This window comes from Lissotriton vulgaris, chromosome 1_1, assembly GCF_964263255.1.
Source record: "Lissotriton vulgaris chromosome 1_1, aLisVul1.2, whole genome shotgun sequence".
Lineage (NCBI taxonomy): Eukaryota > Metazoa > Chordata > Amphibia > Caudata > Salamandridae > Lissotriton > Lissotriton vulgaris.
In genome coordinates, this window is record NC_141685.1 from 2004704362 (window position 1) to 2004724678 (window position 20317).

The window sequence follows — 20317 nt, forward strand, 5'->3', positions numbered from 1 at the left end:
AATGGGAGATGGTGATATCTAATGCCTTCGTCTACAGAAGCCGGCAATTGCATACAAACGTAGCAATCTTTGGCCTCCATGGCATCGATATATTCGTACAATAATTTGGCATATGCATTTGACCTAAAGTTTCCCTGTGACTCGTCTATATGTAATCTACGAGCTTCATCTGCAAGTAACGCCTTTTCACGTGTAACAGTGCTCTCCTCCTTCTTTCCCACAAGAGCAGGTTTCAAGGTCGTTACAATTTTTACATTTGCTATTCTTTTATCATTCTCATGTCCTGTCATGTAAGATATCGTTACTACTATAATTATGAGGAATATCACTATTGCTATAAGTGTACCTACTATACATCTAGCTTTTCTGTTTGGGTTGCCGTTCTCCATGTTATCAAAACAGCGTACCTCGTTCTCTAGCGAAAATTCTCCTTCCAGTCTTTGGTTGCTTGTTTGCTTTCACAGTCCTTAAAGTGCTTTTTATCAACAGGTATCTTTTTCACCACAATGTCTTTTTCTCTTCTTAGCAGCAGACAACCCTAGCCCTTCTCCGTCCTCTAAATGTAATCCCTAATTTTATTCTTCTTTCCACTCGGCGCTAGGTTATCTTCTTCTTTATAACATACGTACAAAAAGTCTTTTATGCATCAACAATTATTTTCGGACCTGCAGCTTTCACAACAATTATTAACAGTTCAAAGCGAATAACTTTTTCTTCTTCTTCTGTCATTTGCTGACCAGCTGTTGGAAACTGTAATCTTTTTAGCACTAGATCTTGAATTTTACTCAAACGTGGGGGTATGGGAAGTGTGAAAGTCAGTAACCCCTCAGTCTCGAGTCCAGGCGCCAACATCCATATCTCCACTGCCACAAATGGATCGAGATCGATTACTTTCACGCTCTTCACTCTCCCAGATTTCTGTCCCCAATACATCTGCTAGATAAGTCCACTCTGGGGTGGCGTACCTTCTGCAGGGCACGCGTACCCTTCTCGATCTTCGTGGACTCTCAGTTCCTGAATCTGTCGTTTCTTCCTCCTGATCCGATTCTTCAGCGATAGGAGCAAGAGTTCTTTCGTTCTTTCCTTCCGAACTTGGCCTTTTCCTTCTCTCCGGCCAACTGGCTTCGTTACTCTTCGTCTTTCCGCTCCTTGTTCCAGGACCCGTCTCTTGGTCACTCTCAATTTGTTCGATATCTGTGTCGGATTCCCAATTACTTTCTTCTCCTGAGGCGACTTCGGTCCCACTCGTGTCCTGACCTGCGTCGTCCTGTTCCAACACAGTTTCAGCTTCTTTGATCACCTCCACAGCTTGGCTTTCCCCCTCTATGGCTTCTCCGCTTCCTGTCGGATTTTCATCCGAGAGAGGAGCTGTTCCTTCTGGAGGTGTTGGCACTCTTTGGGTGTGTGAGGCATGTATCCAGTTTGGCAGACCTCCACACTTCACGGCGGTATTCGTTACAAGTATGACTTGAAACGGTCCTCGCCAACGCACGTCTAAGCAGTTCTTCCTGACATGTTTCTTCACCAGGACCCAGTCTCCTGGACTCAGGTCGTGGCACAAATCTTGTACTGATGGAACCTCTGCAGCCTGGACCTGGAGGGACACAGAATTAACGGCATCAGATAGTCCCTTGCAGTAGTCCAAGATCAAATCGTCTGTGATGTTCACTAGCGCTGCAGTCGGAACCGATGGCAATCTCATAGCTCTCCCCATTAGCACTTCATGTGGAGAGAGGCCTGTCCTTCTATCAGGTGTGCTACGTATGCTCATAAGAACTACTGGAAGTGCGTCTGGCCAACTCAGGGATGTCGATGAACAAACTTTAGCCAGTCTGGACTTGATAGTACTGTTAATTTGCTCTACGATCCCTGAAGCTTCTGGTCGATAGCTGCAGTGTAACTTCTGATCGATATTCAAAGCTGAACACAGCATCTTCACCACTTCGCTATTAAAATGAGTTCCTCTGTCCGATTCCAAAGAGGATGGCACCCCAAACCTCGGTATCAACTCTCTAAGTAACAATTTTGCTACTGTAAGTGTATCGCACCTACGTGTAGGGTAAGCCTCAACCCATCTAGAAAATATACAGACAATCACTAAAACGTATCTGAGTCTGTTGCATGGAGGCATTTCTATGAAGTCAATCTGCATCCTATTGAAAGGCCCCCCAGACCTCCCAATGTGACTCAATGTAACTGGTGTTCTCTTACCCACATTTAGTTGCTGACAGATCGTACATCGCTGACACACTGCTTCTGCCGCTACTCTAAACTTGGGATTGAACCACGTTTGTCTGAATACTCTCACCATAGCATCTCTTCCTATGTGTGCTGATCCATGCAATTTCCTTGCCATTGGACTAACAAGCTCATTCGGTAATACTGCCCTTCCGTCGGCAGAAACCCAGAAATTCATCTCACTTTTTTCACACCCTGCTGTTTCCCAGCTCTTTTTCTCATCATTTGGTGCATTTTCCTGTACTGCTCTCAATTCATCCCATGTATCCACAGTGTCTAACAACATGGTCAATTCAGTTCTTTCCTGGATTCCCCCCACTTTTGCATCAGTGTGAGAATATCCCTGCTCTGCGCAGTAACGCGCTACTTCATCTGCGTATTTGTTTCCTAGTGATACAAAATCCACATTTTTTGTATGCGCAACACATTTGACCACAGCTATGGCCATAGGTTTTTGCAAAGCCTCTAACAGTAGTTTCACGAATTCTCCATTCCTAATAGGAGAACCCGAGGAGGTCATGTAACCTCTTTGAGACCATAACTGCCCGTAATCATGAACTACGCCGAAACCATACTGGCTATCGGTGTATATAGTGACTCGAAGTCTGTCGCCTGCTAGGCAAGCACGAGTCAAAGCCACAATTTCAGCTACCTGTGCGGAGTGTACTCCTTCCAGGCAAGCGGCTTCTATAACTCTGGTAATCGTGCATACTGCATAAGCTGCTCTCAGCTGACCGACATCGTTTCTTACGCATGAACCATCGACGAAGAAAATTTCGTCTGGGTCTGTCAATGGCTCATCTACGATATCAGGTCTTGGTTTGGTACATAGTTCAGTCACATCGAGGCAGTCATGCTCTGTACAATTTTCATCGTCCACTTCGTTCGGAAGTGGCATCAAGGTTGCAGGATTCAAGACAGAGCATCTCTTTAGGGTCACATTCTCGGCAGCCAGTATGACTTGCTCGTAGCGTGTGAGCCTGCTATTCGTCAGATGCTGAGTCTTAGTCCTGGTCATTAACAGTTCTACAGAATGTGGTACATACACTTCTAACTGATGACCCATAATTACGCTTTCAGATCGTTCAATGCTGACACCCGTTGCAGCTACGGATTTGAGACATCCGGGCAACGCTGCGGCTACTGGATCTAATGTAGCCGAAAAGTACGCCACTGGCCTGCGCGCATCTCCGTGGACCTGAGCTAAAACTGCTAAAGCGCATCCCTCTCTCTCGCAGCAGTAAAGCAAAAAAGGTTTAGTGTAATCTGGCATTCCTAAAGCCGGGGCACGACATAAGTCCTCCCTCAGCTGCAAAAACGCCATCAAACAATCTTTGTCCCATGGTACCGGATCACTTACTCCTTTGTGCGTCAGTTGTAATAACGGTTTAGCCTTCAGTGAAAAGTTTGCTATCCACTGTCGACAATAACCGACCATGCCTAGAAACATCCTGACTTCTCTTTGTGTCGTAGGCGCGTTCATTTTCATAATCGCCTCTATTCTATCTGGAGACACCTTTCGCTTTCCCTTTTCAATCCTATGGCCCAAGTATTGCACTTCAGTCTTACAATATTGCAACTTACTTGGAGACACCTTGTGTCCGTTCTCGGCCAAGTGATTTAACAAGGTGATGGTGTCTTCTCTGCAAGCTTCCTCAGTTTCTGACGCAACTAGGAGGTCGTCTATGTACTGGACCAGAACCGAATTCTTGGGCAGTACCAGACTCTCAAGATTTCGTTTCAATAACTGGTTAAAGATCGATGGGCTCTCTGTATACCCCTGAGGGATACGACACCATGTTAAGACGCGATCTTCCAGCTTGAAAGCGAAAAGATACTGGCTCTCTTCGTCTAACGGTATCGAAAAGAAAGCCTGGCACAAATCTATCACGGTAAACCATTCAGCTTGGAACGGTATCTGAAATAATATCACTGATGGATTCGGTACCACTGGACAACATGAGACAACAATGTTATTAATCTTTCGAAGATCCTGCACTATCCTGTATTTTCCACTAGGTTTCTGCAAACCCATGATCGGGGAGTTACATGGACTTCCCACGATCTCCTTCAGTATTCCCTGCTTAATCATGGATTCGATCACAGGCTTTATTCCTGCAATCGTCTCTGGCGTTAGCTTATACTGTGGTGTTCTTGGATACTCAGCATGGGGTCTTACCAAGATTTTTACCGGTTCCACTCCTTTGATCAATCCTATTTCTTCCCCAGTAAAATCCCATACCTCAGCTGAGACTTTCTCTCTCAAGTCTTGTGGAAGCTCCTCCACTGTCAAGGTAGGATATAGTTCCACACACTCCCTTGAGTTTACGACTTTAAAATCAGCGTCCTCATCATTGGTCTGTACTTCTACTCCTTCAGGTGTGCAATGTATCGTGCAATTCAGTTTGCACAGCAAATCTCTCCCTAGTAAGCACACAGGACTAGAATCGCAGATCACGAACTGATGTTCGTCACTGTAATTCCCTATTCTTACTGACACTGATTCGGTCAAGGGATTTGTCATTCTTTTGTTCGCAACTCCTACCACCTGTACCGTTTCTCCTGATATTGGCAGACCCGGGACTACCGCCGATCTCAACGTGGATCGAGTGGCCCCCGTATCCACCAAAAAGGTTGTAGGACATCCCGCTATTTCAGCCTCTACGTATGGTCCTCTCTGATCTACCTCCAAGGCGGCTCCTAGAGTACAATCTTCTTCCCTACTCGCCCGCTGCCCTGTAAGAGGATCAACGTAGTAGCATTCCTCTCCTCCTACAAACAATGGCATCTGTCTGTAGGTTTTCCCTCCGTTTGAGATGCGAGGTGGTTGAGGAAACGGGGCTCGAGGAGTCTGAGTCCCCCCTTTGACAAACTTGCCCTTCGGGACTGTGGCTCCCTTAACCACGTTGTTCTGAACCTCTTCCTCCTCCTGCTCTAATTCTCCTGACTCAACATTGTAAGGACACTCGCGTCGCCAGTGTCCCACCTCATTACACTGATGGCATCTTGTTGTCTTTTTCAGTGTCGCGATATCCATTCTCGGTCTCGGTCTTTCTTCCTCGTCTCTGCTCTGATTATTCTGTTTCTTTGCTTGCGTCCCTATTCCCTGTTGCCGCTGTTTATCCTTTCCAGCAGCTTGCATTTGCACTAGCATTAACTTTTCTTTAAGCTTCTTTGCCTTAGAGTCTATCTCGTCACTACAGTACCTTGCGTATCTCAGAATCTCGTCTAAAGGTTTGTTCTGCCAACAGATCAGATGCTGCTGGATCATTAGGCATATTTCTGGTCTCAATCCGAGGACAAACTTTGAAACAAACTGTCCTATATCCTTGGGATCCATCACATCTAACCCGCTGTATTGCTTGAATGCTTTCAGCAATCGCTCGTAAAACTCATGAACTGTCTCTTTCGGCTCCTGAGTAGTTCGATCTATCTTTACCCAGTCTATGTCTTGCACCGGCACTTTCTCCTTTAGCCATGTTATTACCCTCTCGTACTTTTCCATGACTCTAACTGATGGACCATTCGTCCGGGTATCTCTCGGAGGCTCACAATTAGGCCATTCGACACTAAGCTTGCACGCCGTCCACAAGTCTCCGGGTACTACGATATCGAACAGTGTGTTCAAATCGATCCACAGTACCTTCGAGATCTTCACGAATCTCTCTACCTGCTTATACCACTCGACGGGATTATCTCTAAGCTTTGGGAAGGAATTGGTGAATGCCGCCAAATCCCCCCTACTCCAGGGCATGTGAACGTAGCTTCCATTCGCGATTTCTCGCAAAGGGAAGGCTTCCATTCGCATCAAGCCTGTGTCCTGGGACTCCCCAAGCACACTCCGTCTAACGGAGCCCTTTCTGGACCATCTTTCCTCCCATCTATCCAGATCTCTCCAAATTCTGATACTTACGATCAATTCCCTTATGTGTACTTTCAGCGCGATCGTTCTGCGATCATCCAAATCCTGATCCGTGCAAGTTAGCCTATGGTTACTCTGTAAAGCCTTAGTTCGTGACAGGTCTACCATGTACCTGTTTGCCAAATTAGATAAGTTCTCATGAGCTGACCTCGCTCTTCGAGTAATATCTTTGGATAGGAACAGTATCTCATCTGGTGTATACGAGGCTAATCTCTCTAATGGTACTGTACCATCAATTAATTCATCCAGATCTGCCTTCAAACTCATTACGTCAAGCCGTTTTGCTTTTATTTCCGCTTTCAGCATCTCAGCTCTGTGTTCTTCTCTCATATCTCTCTCACCTCCACTATGTGCCCTACGCCTGAGCACAGGTGAGTTATGAGGAGTCTTCCCCTCTTCTCTTCGTTCCCACCCCTCTAGATCCCAAGCCTTTCCATCTTTGCGCGGGGTATGGTGGAATAATGCTCCGTCCCCCAACCCTACGTTCCGATTTTTCGGCTCGGTTTCTCCAGGTGTGAGATAGGATCCACCGTTCTGTTCTAACCCATTATAACTTGCTTGTTGTCTGGTGTCGCTTAATAAACGATAGGGTCCTTCACGGCCCTCCATGTTCCCGTGATCTCTTTCGTGATCACCGGATGCATGGCGAGACGTTTCGCGACTCCCTATGTTTTCGTGACTCCGACCACTATCCCCGGATGCATGTCGAGACGCTTCGCGACTCTCCATGTTTCCGTGATTCCAGTGTCTCACATCCTCACCTGGGGCATGGTGTGTGCACCTGAAGGTATTCCGGTACTCCTGTGTCCTATGTTCCCCTTCACTGAAGGTGACGCGAGGCACTTCGCCACACCCTGCACTTCTATCTTCGCACATTAGCCTATTGCTGTTATCAGTAGGATAAGTATCTCTTCTGCTTTCTTGACTTCCTCTCTCCCACTCGGGGCTGCTTTCACCAGCTCCACAATGAGAGAGAATCCTGTTATCCTGCTCTCTCCACTCGGATCCCGTTTCTAAACTTTTATTCCGAGCCTCTTCGGCAGCGTCCCATTCTCTCAGGTATTCCCTTAATTCCTTATGGGTTTTCGGTTTAGGACCCCTCAAATCCATTGGTCCTCTTCGACCTCCCTGTTCTACCCTGGGACCCGTTGCGGAATCTAATGGTGTACTCCGACTTATTGGTGCTCGTATTTGCCTGTGGGGATTCATTGTGGCATTCCTATTCTCCTCTTCTGCTCTTTCATTGTCCCATCGTGCCTGTTCCTCCTGCTGGACCCCTTCCGGGTTGTAGATTGACACAATAGGGCCTATGGTAACCGGAACCTGCAAGGCGTCCGGCATTTGGTACGACCTAGCGCATTGCGTCTCCGGCACCTTCTGGACCACAAATCTTCCCACTACTCTCTGTTCAGAACTAGTTTGGGGTATTTCCTCAGTCTTATTAGCGTCCCACTCGGTTACTGGGATCGACTTATATTCTCCCCACCTAGCTCCGTCCGTTTGCGGTAATATGGGACTCGCAAGTTCACCGCTGTATGGAGGTGGTCTGTCTGTCAATAGCCTCTCTATCAGATCCTCCTCCGACTCGCTTTCCTCATCTTCCTGTTCTATAGGTTTCCTTTCTCCCGTAGCCTCTATCATGGTGAACAGTTTGTCCGCTTCTATCTTCTGCACCCTCCATTTCTTGGCTTCCTCGTCCCATTTAGCATCCTGCACTGCCTTTACCGATCTTCTCACTCTTTCTTGGCGCCTCTTTACGCCCCTTTCGTGTGCTGTTCTAAACCACACACCAAGAGCTTCAAATTGTGTTGGCCTCGGTAGAGGTCTCATTGAAAGCATCGTCGCCTTCAGTTGGTTCAACACTTCTAATTTAAACGTTCCAAATCTTGGAAACGCCAGTTCTTTTTGCCCTTCTGTTAGCCTGTGCCACTCGGAAATCCATAATATCGAGTGTAAGCCTACATTTACTGCCATATGATATGCTGGTGTGCCTTCTGGTGGAGCTTCTTCTCCGACATATAAATTTCTCCTCTTCCTTTTAAAGATTTTTCCTAAACCCTTAAAACACTTCATTTTGATAACGTACGATATTTCTTACTTATTTGCGTCTTGATAACAACCACCAATCCCTGTGCGACTCTCGCTAATCAGCCTATCCCAGCACGGTTCTACGCCAACCGACCAATCTCAGCGCGGCTCTATGCTGACGTCACTTGTCTCTTCAGCAGCTTCCCTCGTTTCTCAACTCGTTTCACGATGTCACATGCGTTTTCATTCATACACTGAAAAATGACTACTTCCGTCCAAGCGATCACTTTTCTCTGACTGTACGGCCACAGTCTAACTGTAATTGCTACCTCAACTGGCACAGCGTCTTTCCTCTTACGGTCGGACACTTGCCTCAACTGATAGGTTACTTACACACAGTAAACGTACGACCAGCGTCCGCTACTCATTCACTCACACATACGCTCCCCCTATCATCGGTCTGTCGGGAAATCAATGGTACCTCATGACCCCCTTTCAATGGTAGACAAATTACTCTGGGTGTTCGATACACCCGAACCACTTAAGTCCTCTGGACATAAGATTTCATCCGGTTGCGCGCGCTCACAACCTTCCCCCAATCACACTACAGGCATTCAACTCCGCTTGACATTACAACACAGGAACAACATAAAACACCGCAATCTTACAACGCATGACCCTTATACTCACTCTCGACCGATTCTGCTGCTTTTCTCTCGACGCACCATCAGCACCGTCTTCGGCTGCGATTCTTCTTCTGGTCGACGATGACTAGGGACCTTGGGGTAAACTAACCTGGCCTAGGTCGTCTTCCTCAAGAAGATAACCATCATTACTCTGCTACCAACTGCGGCGAATGAGATTTTGATATCAATTTATGATTATGATAAATTTAATAAAGAATCCCATTCATCTGTTTGGACCGCTCGTATCTGTCATTGAGGAAAAGACCACCCCCGCATTGGTTAGACAAACCCCATTGACTGACGCCACTCTGAAGAACCACTTACAACTGATAAAGTTTTAAGAGTTTTATATAGAGTTAATTTGAATGCGATACAATCCACTCAGGATAAATCTCAAAGTATACAAAATACAAAATCAGCCACAATATCAGCTGTTTAAGCTTCGATGTGAAGTGGTTCCTTCTGCGTCATCTGCAGTAAGATAAAAAATATCATCAAGTTAATCTGTCCCTACTCTATGCTACGTGACAACCCTACTTCGCAAGTTTCTTCCCTAAAAAGGTGTCAGCAGTTTGACTCCCAAAGAAGTTCAAACTCTCTTAGCCTCTAAAGGAAATCTTAAGTTTCAGAAGCAGTACCCTGTCTGCCTACCCATCCGCTCTCTAAGGGTCCTCGGCCTACTGCTCCCTTGCGCTCTGATGTTTCAGCACATCTGCTCAAGGCATCTACCCTTGTCTTCGCTCTCGCCTTAGCCTAATGCTAATTGCTCTGCCCTCCTCCCCGGGGTGCTGTCCCTAAAATACACAATCACAGTGTGGGTGGAACGCCCCTTGACGTCCACCACGGACTTTCCCCGATGATGTCAACTTCCTGCTTCTTCCATTGGTCCATTCCTTGCGTCGTTCGTTAAGTTGACCTTTTTCTTAGATGTCATCTTCATCATCTCATCGTCGACTTTTATTGATCCTTTCAGATCGAGTATCATATGAATTTAGACAAGGCTTTAACTCTATGTCTCTTAACTTGACCCTGCTAGGTCCTGTGAATGGTCTTGTCAAAACATAGTCCACATTTAAAGTGTCTCTCCTCACGTTCAAGCAATAAGCTCCGTCCGGTATTGTCACCTTAAATCTAACAAGTACCAGACTTCTCGGCTCTCACGTCCACATCAAGCTATTTACGACTTTTACAAGCCCACTAAATTACATACATTTGACTATGCTCCTTCGCACTCTTGACCAGTTAGGTTACAAACACAAATGACCTAAACTCTTCCAACATTCCTACAGAAACCCTCTACACAGTATAACCTTTGGCATACATTTATACACTCGTACTTTAGCAAATAGACTTAGTTATACTTGAATACATTTTACATCGGATATATATTACATAGAATACGATTGCGTAGAGTATAACTTATGCACTCTCCTTGATTACATCGTCATGTAAGTTCCTTATACATTCATCCACGTTTCTCCGTTTAAGTTACACACGTACACGAATTCTACTGTGCACGTTCTACATTTCCTAAGCATTTCTACATTACCCATCATATATACGGGCCTTCTAAATCTAATGCATTTTAACATGTAAATACATTTACATTTCCTATACCATGTTATCACATTCGTTGGCTTTTATGTTATAATCGCCAACTTAACATTACGATATGCGTTTCATTCCTACACTTATGACATATACGTCTAGATATGGCTACGATATACTTTGCATTCAAATTGCGCTCTCTCACGTGTAACACTCGAAGTAAAGGGGCCAGTAGCCATGGGAGGGTACAAATGATAACACAGCCATAAGAAGGAGGAACTAACAAACCTCATAATCAATCAGAAGAAGCATTTATGAAAGCCAATGACACAAGCCCATTAAAAACATGGGCGGAGAGTGAGCGAAGCTTCCACTGCATACTCCATTACTGCATGCCTCGCAGAGTGTTGTGAACCCGACCTACTAAAGTTCAGGAAAAACTTGAAAACTCTTCTCTTCCATTAAGCTAGACAGCAACCTCTAACAAAACCTACCGTTCTACAGCGCTACGAGGCCTCAGGGTAGTAACGCGCTCTACAAAACACAATTTCATTTCATTTCATTTCATTTCATTTTCAGAGCAAGCAGCGCATGCCCGCTGCCATTATAGGCTTGACCTATTAAAAAGGTAGAAAGCTGCAGTCAGTGAACACCCAACATCAATTCTAAAAAGAACCAGTGGGAAGAGCCTCTGTAACACCCAGTGCACAAAGGCCAGGTATGGCTCCATAGAGCTTCGTCTACCTCGAAACGCAAATTAAGGTATCTGCAAAAGCCTCGTATGACTCATAGCTTCGAAAGAAAATGAGCTCAAACAACCTCACAATTATATAAGTATACAGTGCCCAAGTTTACCCAGTCGCATATGGCGCTTGGGTACCTGTCCAGTTAACATGCGACAGGCAGCAGCAGCTAGAACAAACACACATGCAGGCGATCGAGCAGTCATCGAGATTAACCCCTCCCATGCTCATGACGGAGCCGCTCTGTCATGAGCATCGGCTGAGCTGTGCTCATGACGGAGCGGTTCCGTCATGGCCCTGCTGCCGCGCCTGCGCGGCGCGTTCTATTGAGCGGGCGGGGCCATGACGGAACCGCTCCGTCACGAGCACAGCTCAACCGCGGCTCGTGACGGAGCGGCTCCGTCACGAGCATGCGAGCGCCGCTCGCCCCCCCCCCCTAGCGCTGCGGCGGAATTGCCGCCACTGCAAAGGGGTTAAACTCTCTTGCGTCCCTGGAGCACCTCTCGCTCAGCAGAAGGCAATCATTTAATCGTGTGGTACCGGAACAGCTGCTCCAGAAAACAAATGTGGGCTGCTCGAGCAGCTGCCCAATCAACACTGTACGCTGCCGCCTGTGAACATTGTGCTCAAGCAGCCACAGATAAATCACACACTAGGAAGTGGCAAATATTTCCTTTAGAGTGGTGATTGTCAGAGCGAATGGGCACACTCCCTTACATAGTAAGGAATGCAATAACGACTGAAGATGAGGAGGTGCTTAAACGTTCTTGTGGTTTGTGATTTAAGAAAGCATAAATAAACAAAGCCTTTTCTTTAATGGTGTAATGTTTCTGTTTTGCTTTGCAGGGGTAATTATCCAATGCATCCCTATCAAAAAGGATCTCCATGCTCCAAATGCCCAAAAGAATTTCCTTACTGTTATGACCGCCAGTGCAGTAAGTATGGTACAATTAAATTTTTCTGAAAGGTTGAAACAATGAGGTATTAGGAAAAACAGAAAAACCTGCCCAGCTTTAATGAAGTCATTGTATATTTTATTATACCCACCATTTTAGTTTACATATTTGCGATAATACTAAGACTCTGGCTTCATAACGAGTCAGTCAAGAGCCTCCCGTCTAGTCTGTCTTTTGAAAAGACCCTGGAGTCACTTCATACAGCTTATTTGGCCTTAACAGCAAAACCCCAAAACAAGCATTCACAAAGAGAAGATGTCTGGCCTGGCCATTGTGGTGCATTGGTTAATTTTGTTTATTGGAAGCATATGCCACAAAAATAAAAAGGAAAAAATACACACTGTCACTTAAATGTGGCAACCATATGCTGGCAATAAAAATGTACTTTTTAAAAACGTTCACTGAGGTGGATGTTTTCTAGTGATTTAAAAAAAAACAAGCCCTCAAATTGTGCTATGCCTTTTACTAATATTTGTTGTGAAATTGACAGATATCACCCAACCAAGAACTCCAATTGCAGACAGCACAACGTCACGGTGCCAATTAAACACTTTATAGCAGTAGCTTTACAAAAGGAAACAGGAGGAATATCATCATCTAACTGGGCACCTCAAGTGAAGTCAAAGGAAACATAATAATTAAAAAAAGATAATATACAACAAGGATTGGTAAATGCATTAAGTTTCGCCTATGGAATAATAGGAGGTGCAGGAGCAGAGTATGAATGCGGGAATAATGGTAAGAGTACTCTGTGCAGGGTGAGTCGTGCATGAATGAAGGTTGAGAAGTGTCTGAGTACAGGGTGAAAGTACCTCAATGCATGGTAACTGATGTGTGATCAGCGCAGAATGAGAATTGTGTAAGCGCCGTATGTCAATAGTACAAGTGCAAGATGAGTGGTATAAGTTCAGGGTGAGAGGTGTGGGTGGAGGGTGAGAGAAATGTGAGTGTTGGGTGAGAGGTATGTCAGCACTGTGTGATTGTTGGGTGAGCAGTATTTGACTGCCAGTGAATTGTCACAGTGACTGTGAAGAGTCAATGGTGTTTGAGTGTGCAGGGTGAGCATTCTCTGAGTGTAGATGAAAGGGATGTAAGTGTTGTGCAGCAGAATACATTTTTATAGTTTGTCTTTCATGAAAATCTAATCAAAACAACGCACAATTGTTTACTCCAATTCACACTATCCAATTTTCTAAGTTTATGAAATCGTGAAACATGAGCATTTTATTAAAAGTAAGAAACAGGGCTGAATCTTTGCTTCTGTTTGGTGAAATATTCCACTGCTACGAGGCTTTCTCCCTTGTTGGTGTAGACCGTCATTTTTAATGGCTGCTCTGAGCCACTCCTCAGAGACTAGTAGAACTGTACCCTTCTGTTTTATAACTAACCATTATTAGCCAGCAGCATGGTACATTAAGTTAAGGGCTTTCTGCTCAGATATCACCACCTTACAACAGTACACAATTGAGTTAAGGGCTTGCTGCTCAGATATCACCACCTTACAACAGTACACACTGTAACCAAACACAAAACATACACCCAACTAATTCCGATTATGAAACTACCTTGCTGTTAAGCCATTCAAAACACTTTCTACTATCAGCTGCTTATCAAATGTATACATGTGCAAGGCAGTAATCACCTAAAACAACTGATGAAACATCCAAGCAAGTTATTACAACCTTAGTCCTCACCCACAAATAAACAACACACATCTCCAACATTGCCATACTTAATCCTTACCACACACCTCCAAAAAAGTGATTCAGACTACACTTTGTGTTGGATCCTGCCAACTACACATCACATTAACCATATGGAGTGACCTTATTTTCATGCGTTCTGGTAAGTCTGGCTCAGCCCTCCACGATGCCAATGGACGACAACTGAGTGATATTAAACTGGGTGATATTAACACATGATACTTACAGTGATAAGAATGCTCAGTAAGAAACACAATACATAAAACATATAAAATGTAGTAGAGACCAAATCTGAAAGAGACACATTAGTGATAGATTCCTTACCTTAGAATATCCCCAGGCGTCAGACTGGATCCGGAAATTTTTGCGTAGCAATACCCCTGCGCGCTGTTAGGCGTCGTCTGCGGCTCCGCGTCCGTCGTCGGCGTCGTGAGCGCCGGGATGACGTCATCGGAGTATATAGACGGCGCCCATGCGCGCTGACGTCAGTTCTTCTTTTTTCCGCGCCAGCTAGCGCAGATCCGGAAGAAGCTCTACCCCCAGTCACTTTTTGACTGAAAACTTTTTTGATCTTTTGATCCTCTACTTAGTCGATTCTCGACTATCGGTGCCAGGGATGCCCGGGTTCAAGCCTTGCTCGAAGTGCGGCCGACTCATGTCGGTCACGGACCCCCATCGCCGGTGCCTGAAGTGCTTAGGCCTCGACCACGACGATCGAACCTGTGACGACTGCCGGGCCCTGACGTCGAAGGCTAGGCGGGAGCGGTCCCGCAAGCGTCTCGAGCTGAGGCAGTCGGCCCCGCGCCGCTCCAGGTCCCGGTCCCACGGGAGGTCGAGGGACAGGTCGCGAGGTCGGAGTCATCGACGCTCCGGGAGTGGTCACCGATCGTCTGGATCCAAGTCCTCAGGTAAGAGGCATGAGAGGTCGGAGCGACACCATCGGTCCTCCGACCCGCCCCGTCGCTCGCTCGATGCGACCGGGGATTCGGGCGACACCGCCCACGCGGCTCCGCGGGAGTCGCAAGCGTCGCCGCCTGCCCCACACCTTCGGGTCCCTGGGCACGGCGCGTCGCAGGAGGAGGTCGAGAGGTACCTCATGGCCATGAGGGCCCTCCCTCCTCAGTCGGTTCCCGTGGCGCCTTCGGGCCGATCGGCTCCGTCTGGAGGTCCTTCCGGGTCGGGCGCTTCGGCCCCGACGACGTCGGGTACTTCGGGCCCGGCGCCGCTGGCGACTTCGGTCCCGGCGCCGCGCGACCTCGCTGGATCCGGCTCCGGATCCGGGACCTCGCCGGTCGACCTTACGACCTCACCGGCGCCGTCCCTTCAGGTGTCGTCCCCGGCAGCCGTAGTGGTTGCCGACCCCAATGCTTCCTACGGTCCGCCTCAGGCGTCGGAGGGGCGCCGCTGGGCGCCGATTCCGTCGGCCGTCGGAGAATTCTATCTCCACGAGGAGGCCCTGGCTGTTGATCCTGGTCTCCAGGAGCTGGGTGACGAGGAGCAGTGGGAGGGGTCCGAGGACCCTCTGGCACGTGATTGCCAGTCTCATCAGGACTGGACATATGAGCTTGGGGAGGCCAGTGGTATTGACACATCGCCAGACACTGGATTTACGTCGCCCCCGACTGTGGCTTCGGAGGCGGGTTCTGCCTACAGTGTAGTGTTGACGAAGGCAGCTAAGGCCCTACACCTTGAGCTCCCCGTCGCGGCCGTGAGGACTAATCTCCTCACTGAGGTACTCAAACAGCAGTCCGGCTCCGCGGAGCCCCTTCTGCCGTTCAATGAGGCCTTGTGTGACGTTCTGCTGGGCACTTGGTCCAAGCCCGCCACAGGTCCCCCTGTGGATAGGAACGTGGCCAGACGCTACCGCCCGGCACCGGGCGACCCTTGCTTTTTGTCCACCCACCCCACCCCCGAGAGCCTGGTCATCCAGGCCTCCACTTCCCAGACCGCATTCCCGACGGCCCCGCCCGATCGGGAATCCAAAAGATATGAGCAGTTCGGGAAGAAGGTCTTCTCGTCTGTGAGCCTAGGGCTCCGGTCAGTGAACACCAACTGTCTCTTGGGCCGCTACACCCACACTCTGTGGGACACGGTTGCGGAGGTGCTGCCACAATGCTCTGAGGAGGTCAGGGCTAAACTCAGCCAAACCCTTGCGGACGGCCGAGATGCAGCACGCTTTTCCATCCGGTGTGGGCTGGATACCACGGACTCACTGGGCAGGGCGATGGCAACGACGGTGGCGGTTCGACGCCACGCCTGGTTGAGGTCCGCCAATTTCTCGGCCGATGTCCAGGCTACTCTCCTGGACATGCCGTTTGATGGCCGTCGCCTCTTCGGCGACAAGGCAGACCATGCGCTGGAACGTTTTAAGGACTCCAGGGCCACGGCCAAGTCCTTGGGTCTTGCGGCCCCACGCCAGCAATCGGGTGCCTTTCGCTCCTTTCGTGGCCACGGAAGGGGCGCCCCACCACGGACCGTCAGCCACGCGCCGCAGAATGTTCAGCAACGCGGTGGCGGCCGTGGGAACCGCCGTGGCGGTGGTCGGGGCCAGCGGCGAGGCCAGTCCACACCTCCCTCAGCAGCCCCCGCCTCAAAACCTTCCTAGTCCGAGTTTTCAGGCCCATGTGACGCCTGTGGGAGGCAGGGTTCGCCATCACCTCTCCCACTGGCATACAGTCACTTCGGACAGGTGGGTGCTGCAAATTGTCCGAAGGGGTTTCTCCCTCCCCTTCGAGTCTTCCCCTCCATCCATGCCACCTCAATGCCACCGTGTGTCGGGGGATCACTTGCGACTTCTGCAAGAGGAAGTTTCGGCCCTCTTGGCCAAGAGGGCCATCGAGCGCGTTCCTGGGCCAGAAGTAGGACGTGGCTGTTACTCCCACTACTTTCTGGTACCCAAGAAGGGCAAAGGGGGCCTACGCCCTATCTTGGATCTGCGGAACGTCAACGGCTTCCTCCGTACGGAGAAGTTCAAGATGCTCACTTTGGCTCAGGTCCTGGCTGCCCTGGACCCAGGAGACTGGATGGTAGCGTTGGACTTGCAGGACGCCTATTTCCACATCCCCGTCCTGCCGGCCCACCGGCGTTACCTGCGGTTCACGGTAGGCCACGAGCACTTTCAGTTTACCGTGCTCCCCTTCGGCCTTACCAGCGCCCCACGGGTGTTCACGAAGGTGATGGCGGTGGTCGCAGCCCATCTGCGCAGGCAAGGGGTGTCAGTCTTCCCCTACCTCGACGACTGGTTGTTGAAGGCGGGCTCGCCCCAGACAGTCGTCAGCCACCTCCAGACTACGGCCGACCTCCTGCACTTGCTGGGGTTCTCCATCAATGTGCCGAAGTCACACCTGTGTCCCTCTCAGAAGCTCCTTTTCATCGGAGCGGTTCTCGACTCGGCGCAGTTTCGGGTCTACCCACCCGAGCAGCGGGTTCGGGATATTCAGGCTCTGATTCCTATCTTCGGGCCGTTATCCCGGGTCTCGGTCAGGTTGACGCTGCGGCTTCTGGGACTGATGGCCTCATGCATCCTTCTGGTGCGTCACGCCAGGTGGCGGATGCGGGCTCTGCAGTGGGACCTGAAGTTTCAGTGGGCCCAGCATCAGGGCAACCTGTCCGATCATGTCCTGATCTCGGAGGGCACTGCGAGACAACTGCAGTGGTGGCTCACGGATCGCGACTGGGTCTGTGGCAGACCCCTCTCTCTACCCCAGCCGGAGCACGTAGTTGTGACGGACGCGTCCCTCCAGGGCTGGGGAGGCCACATGGGAGAGGCGGAGATCAGAGGCCTCTGGTCTCCGGCGGAGTCCCGGCTCCACATCAACCTTCTGGAGCTGCGGGCGATTCGTCTTGCACTGAAAGCATTCCTCCCCTCTGTCAGGGGGAGCGTGGTGCAAGTGTTCACCGACAACACCACCGCCATGTGGTACTGCAACAAACAGGGCGGTGTGGGGTCGTGGACCCTTTGCCAGGAGGCTCTGCGCCTCTGGCAGTGGCTGGAACATCAGGGCGTGACTCTGGTGGTTCAACACCTGGCAGGTTCTCTGAATGCCAGGGCGGACGAACTCAGCCGCCGGTGCATGATGGATCACGAATGGCGTCTGAACTCGGACGTGGCGCAAGGTCTCTTTCGACAGTGGGGAGAGCCTTGGTTAGATCTATTCGCCACAGAAGAGAACGCGCAATGTCAGCAGTTCTGCGCGTTGGAGTTTCCAAGGCGGCACTCGCTCGGAGACGCTTTTCGTCGCGAGTGGAGCTGCGGCCTGTTGTACGCCTTTCCGCCTATACCACTTCTGCCCAGAGTGCTGAAGAAGATCAAGCGCGACCGGGCCCAAGTTATCCTTGTGGCTCCGGACTGGGCTCGAAGATACTGGTATCCCGAGCTACTCAGCATGTCAGTCGATCCCCCGATTCGTCTGCCTCTTCGGGAGGACCTTCTGTCGCAGCAGCAGGGGACGGTCCTGCACCCGAACCTGTCCAGTCTCCACCTACAAGCTTGGAGATTGAGCGGCGGCAGTTGAGGCCATTTGACTTGCCTCCCGAAGTCTGTGACATCATTCTGGCAGCCAGGCGTCCCTCCACAAAGTCGGTATACGCCTGCCGGTGGAATAGATTTGTGGCATGGTGCGCAGCAAAGGCTGTGGATCCCCTCTCTGCACCCCTTTCGGAAGTGCTGCTCTTTCTTCTTTCCCTTGCCCAGCAGGGCTCTGCTCTGGGCACTCTTAAAGGGTACCTCTCTGCTCTTTCAGCCTTCTTGAGGCTACCTGATCAGCCTTCTTTGTTCAAGTCCCCTATAGTGAGTAGATTTCTGAAGGGCATCACACACATGTTCCCTCCTGTTCCTTTCGTGATGCCCCAGTGGGACTTGAACCTTGTTCTCACCTATCTGATGTGTGCTCCCTTTGAGCCACTTCATAACTGTCCTCTTCGCCTCCTTACGCTGAAGACGGCCTTCCTGGTTGCCATCACCTCTGCCAGGAGGGTGAGTGAGCTCCAGGCTCTTTCTTCTTCTCCGCCTTTCCTGTCTGTTCATCCTGATAAGGTAGTGTTGCGTACACGACCTTCCTTTCTGCCCAAGGTTGTCACGGCCTTCCACATCGGGCAGTCCATCACCTTGCCCACCTTCTTTCCGCCTCCGCATCCCTCGAAAGAGGAGGAGAGGCTCCACCGTCTGGATCCAAAACGTGCGCTCTCCTACTACCTGGACCGCACTCGCCAATTCCGGGTGGATGACCAACTCTTCGTTGGTTACGTGGGCGCGAAGAAGGGAAAGGCTGTACACAAGAGGACCATCTCCAGGTGGATCATCTTGTGCATCCAAGCATGCTATTCCATGGCGAGGAAGGAGCCCCCGGCTGGATTGCGGGCTCACTCCACTCGGGCCACGGCAACGACAACTGCCCTGGGCCGCGGTGTCCCCCTGCAGGACATCTGTCAGGCAGCCACGTGGGCCTCGCTGCACACGTTCGCAAGACACTACTGCCTGGACAGTCATGTCCGGAGGGATGGCTTCTTTGGCCGTTCCGTCCTCCAGGACTTTCTGGTGTGATATTGGTTCGCAGACCCACCACCGGGGTTGGTATTGCTGGGGTATCTATTCTAAGGTAAGGAATCTATCACTAACGTGTCTCTTTCAGATGCACAAGTTACTACTTGTGTAACGATATATCTGTAAGAGACATTAGTTAGTGATAGATTCCTTACCGCCCTCCCATCCTCCCCGTTCTGCGAACCGATATTTAGGGTTAAGGTCATCCCCTTTCAGGGCCCTAGTTTCAATGGCACCAGTGTTAGTTCTATCATGGCTCTGCGTATCTGGCGCGGAAAAGCTGTGTTATCAGAACTGACGTCAGCGCGCATGGGCGCCGTCTATATACTCCGATGACGTCATCCCGGCGCTCACGACGCCGACGACGGACGCGGAGCCGCAGACGACGCCTAACAGCGCGCAGGGGTATTGCTACGCAAAAATTTCCGGATCCAGTCTGACGCCTGGGGATATTCTAAGGTAAGGAATCTATCACTAACTAATGTCTCTTACAGATATATCGTTACACAAGTAGTAACTTGTGCGTTACTTATATGCAATTCACGTTTATGGACATAATGTGTTCATATTTTACTTTCTGAAACAGTAACATTTTATTCATGTTTAGATAGCAGTCCTGTACAGTTAGTAAGTAGTTTTGGGAGTAAATTCTCTTGGCAGCTAATATGTAGAAGGCCTCACATATTAACCTGACCTTTCGAGTCTTTATGCATGAAGACAGAAACCTCTACCGTTTTCTCTTAATCCGGCATCCTAAATTTCAGTATCTGAAACGGCCTACAAGCAGCAATTGGAGAAAAATATGCCAAAGTATGAATACCAATATGGAAATATAGGAAAGGCATGAAAAGTAAATTCGCCAGCATTGAAAGTGCATGCTACATAAAATGGCTGAAACATGTTTACAACTATATCTACATTCACGAATAACGCGGGTCATGAGAAATAAAA

At 49.2% G+C, this 20317-nt stretch overlaps 1 protein-coding gene across 1 annotated transcript in view; it reads left to right on the forward strand.

The window, feature by feature from the left end:
- The window catches only part of LOC147751528 (glioma pathogenesis-related protein 1-like), a 961356-nt gene that overhangs the window by 700023 nt on the left and 241016 nt on the right, over window positions 1-20317 (forward strand). Inside the window, exon 4 of the mRNA XM_086920012.1 lies at window positions 12012-12100. Coding sequence (XP_086776138.1) covers window positions 12012-12100 — 89 coding nt within the window. The remainder of the gene's footprint in view (window positions 1-12011; window positions 12101-20317) is intronic.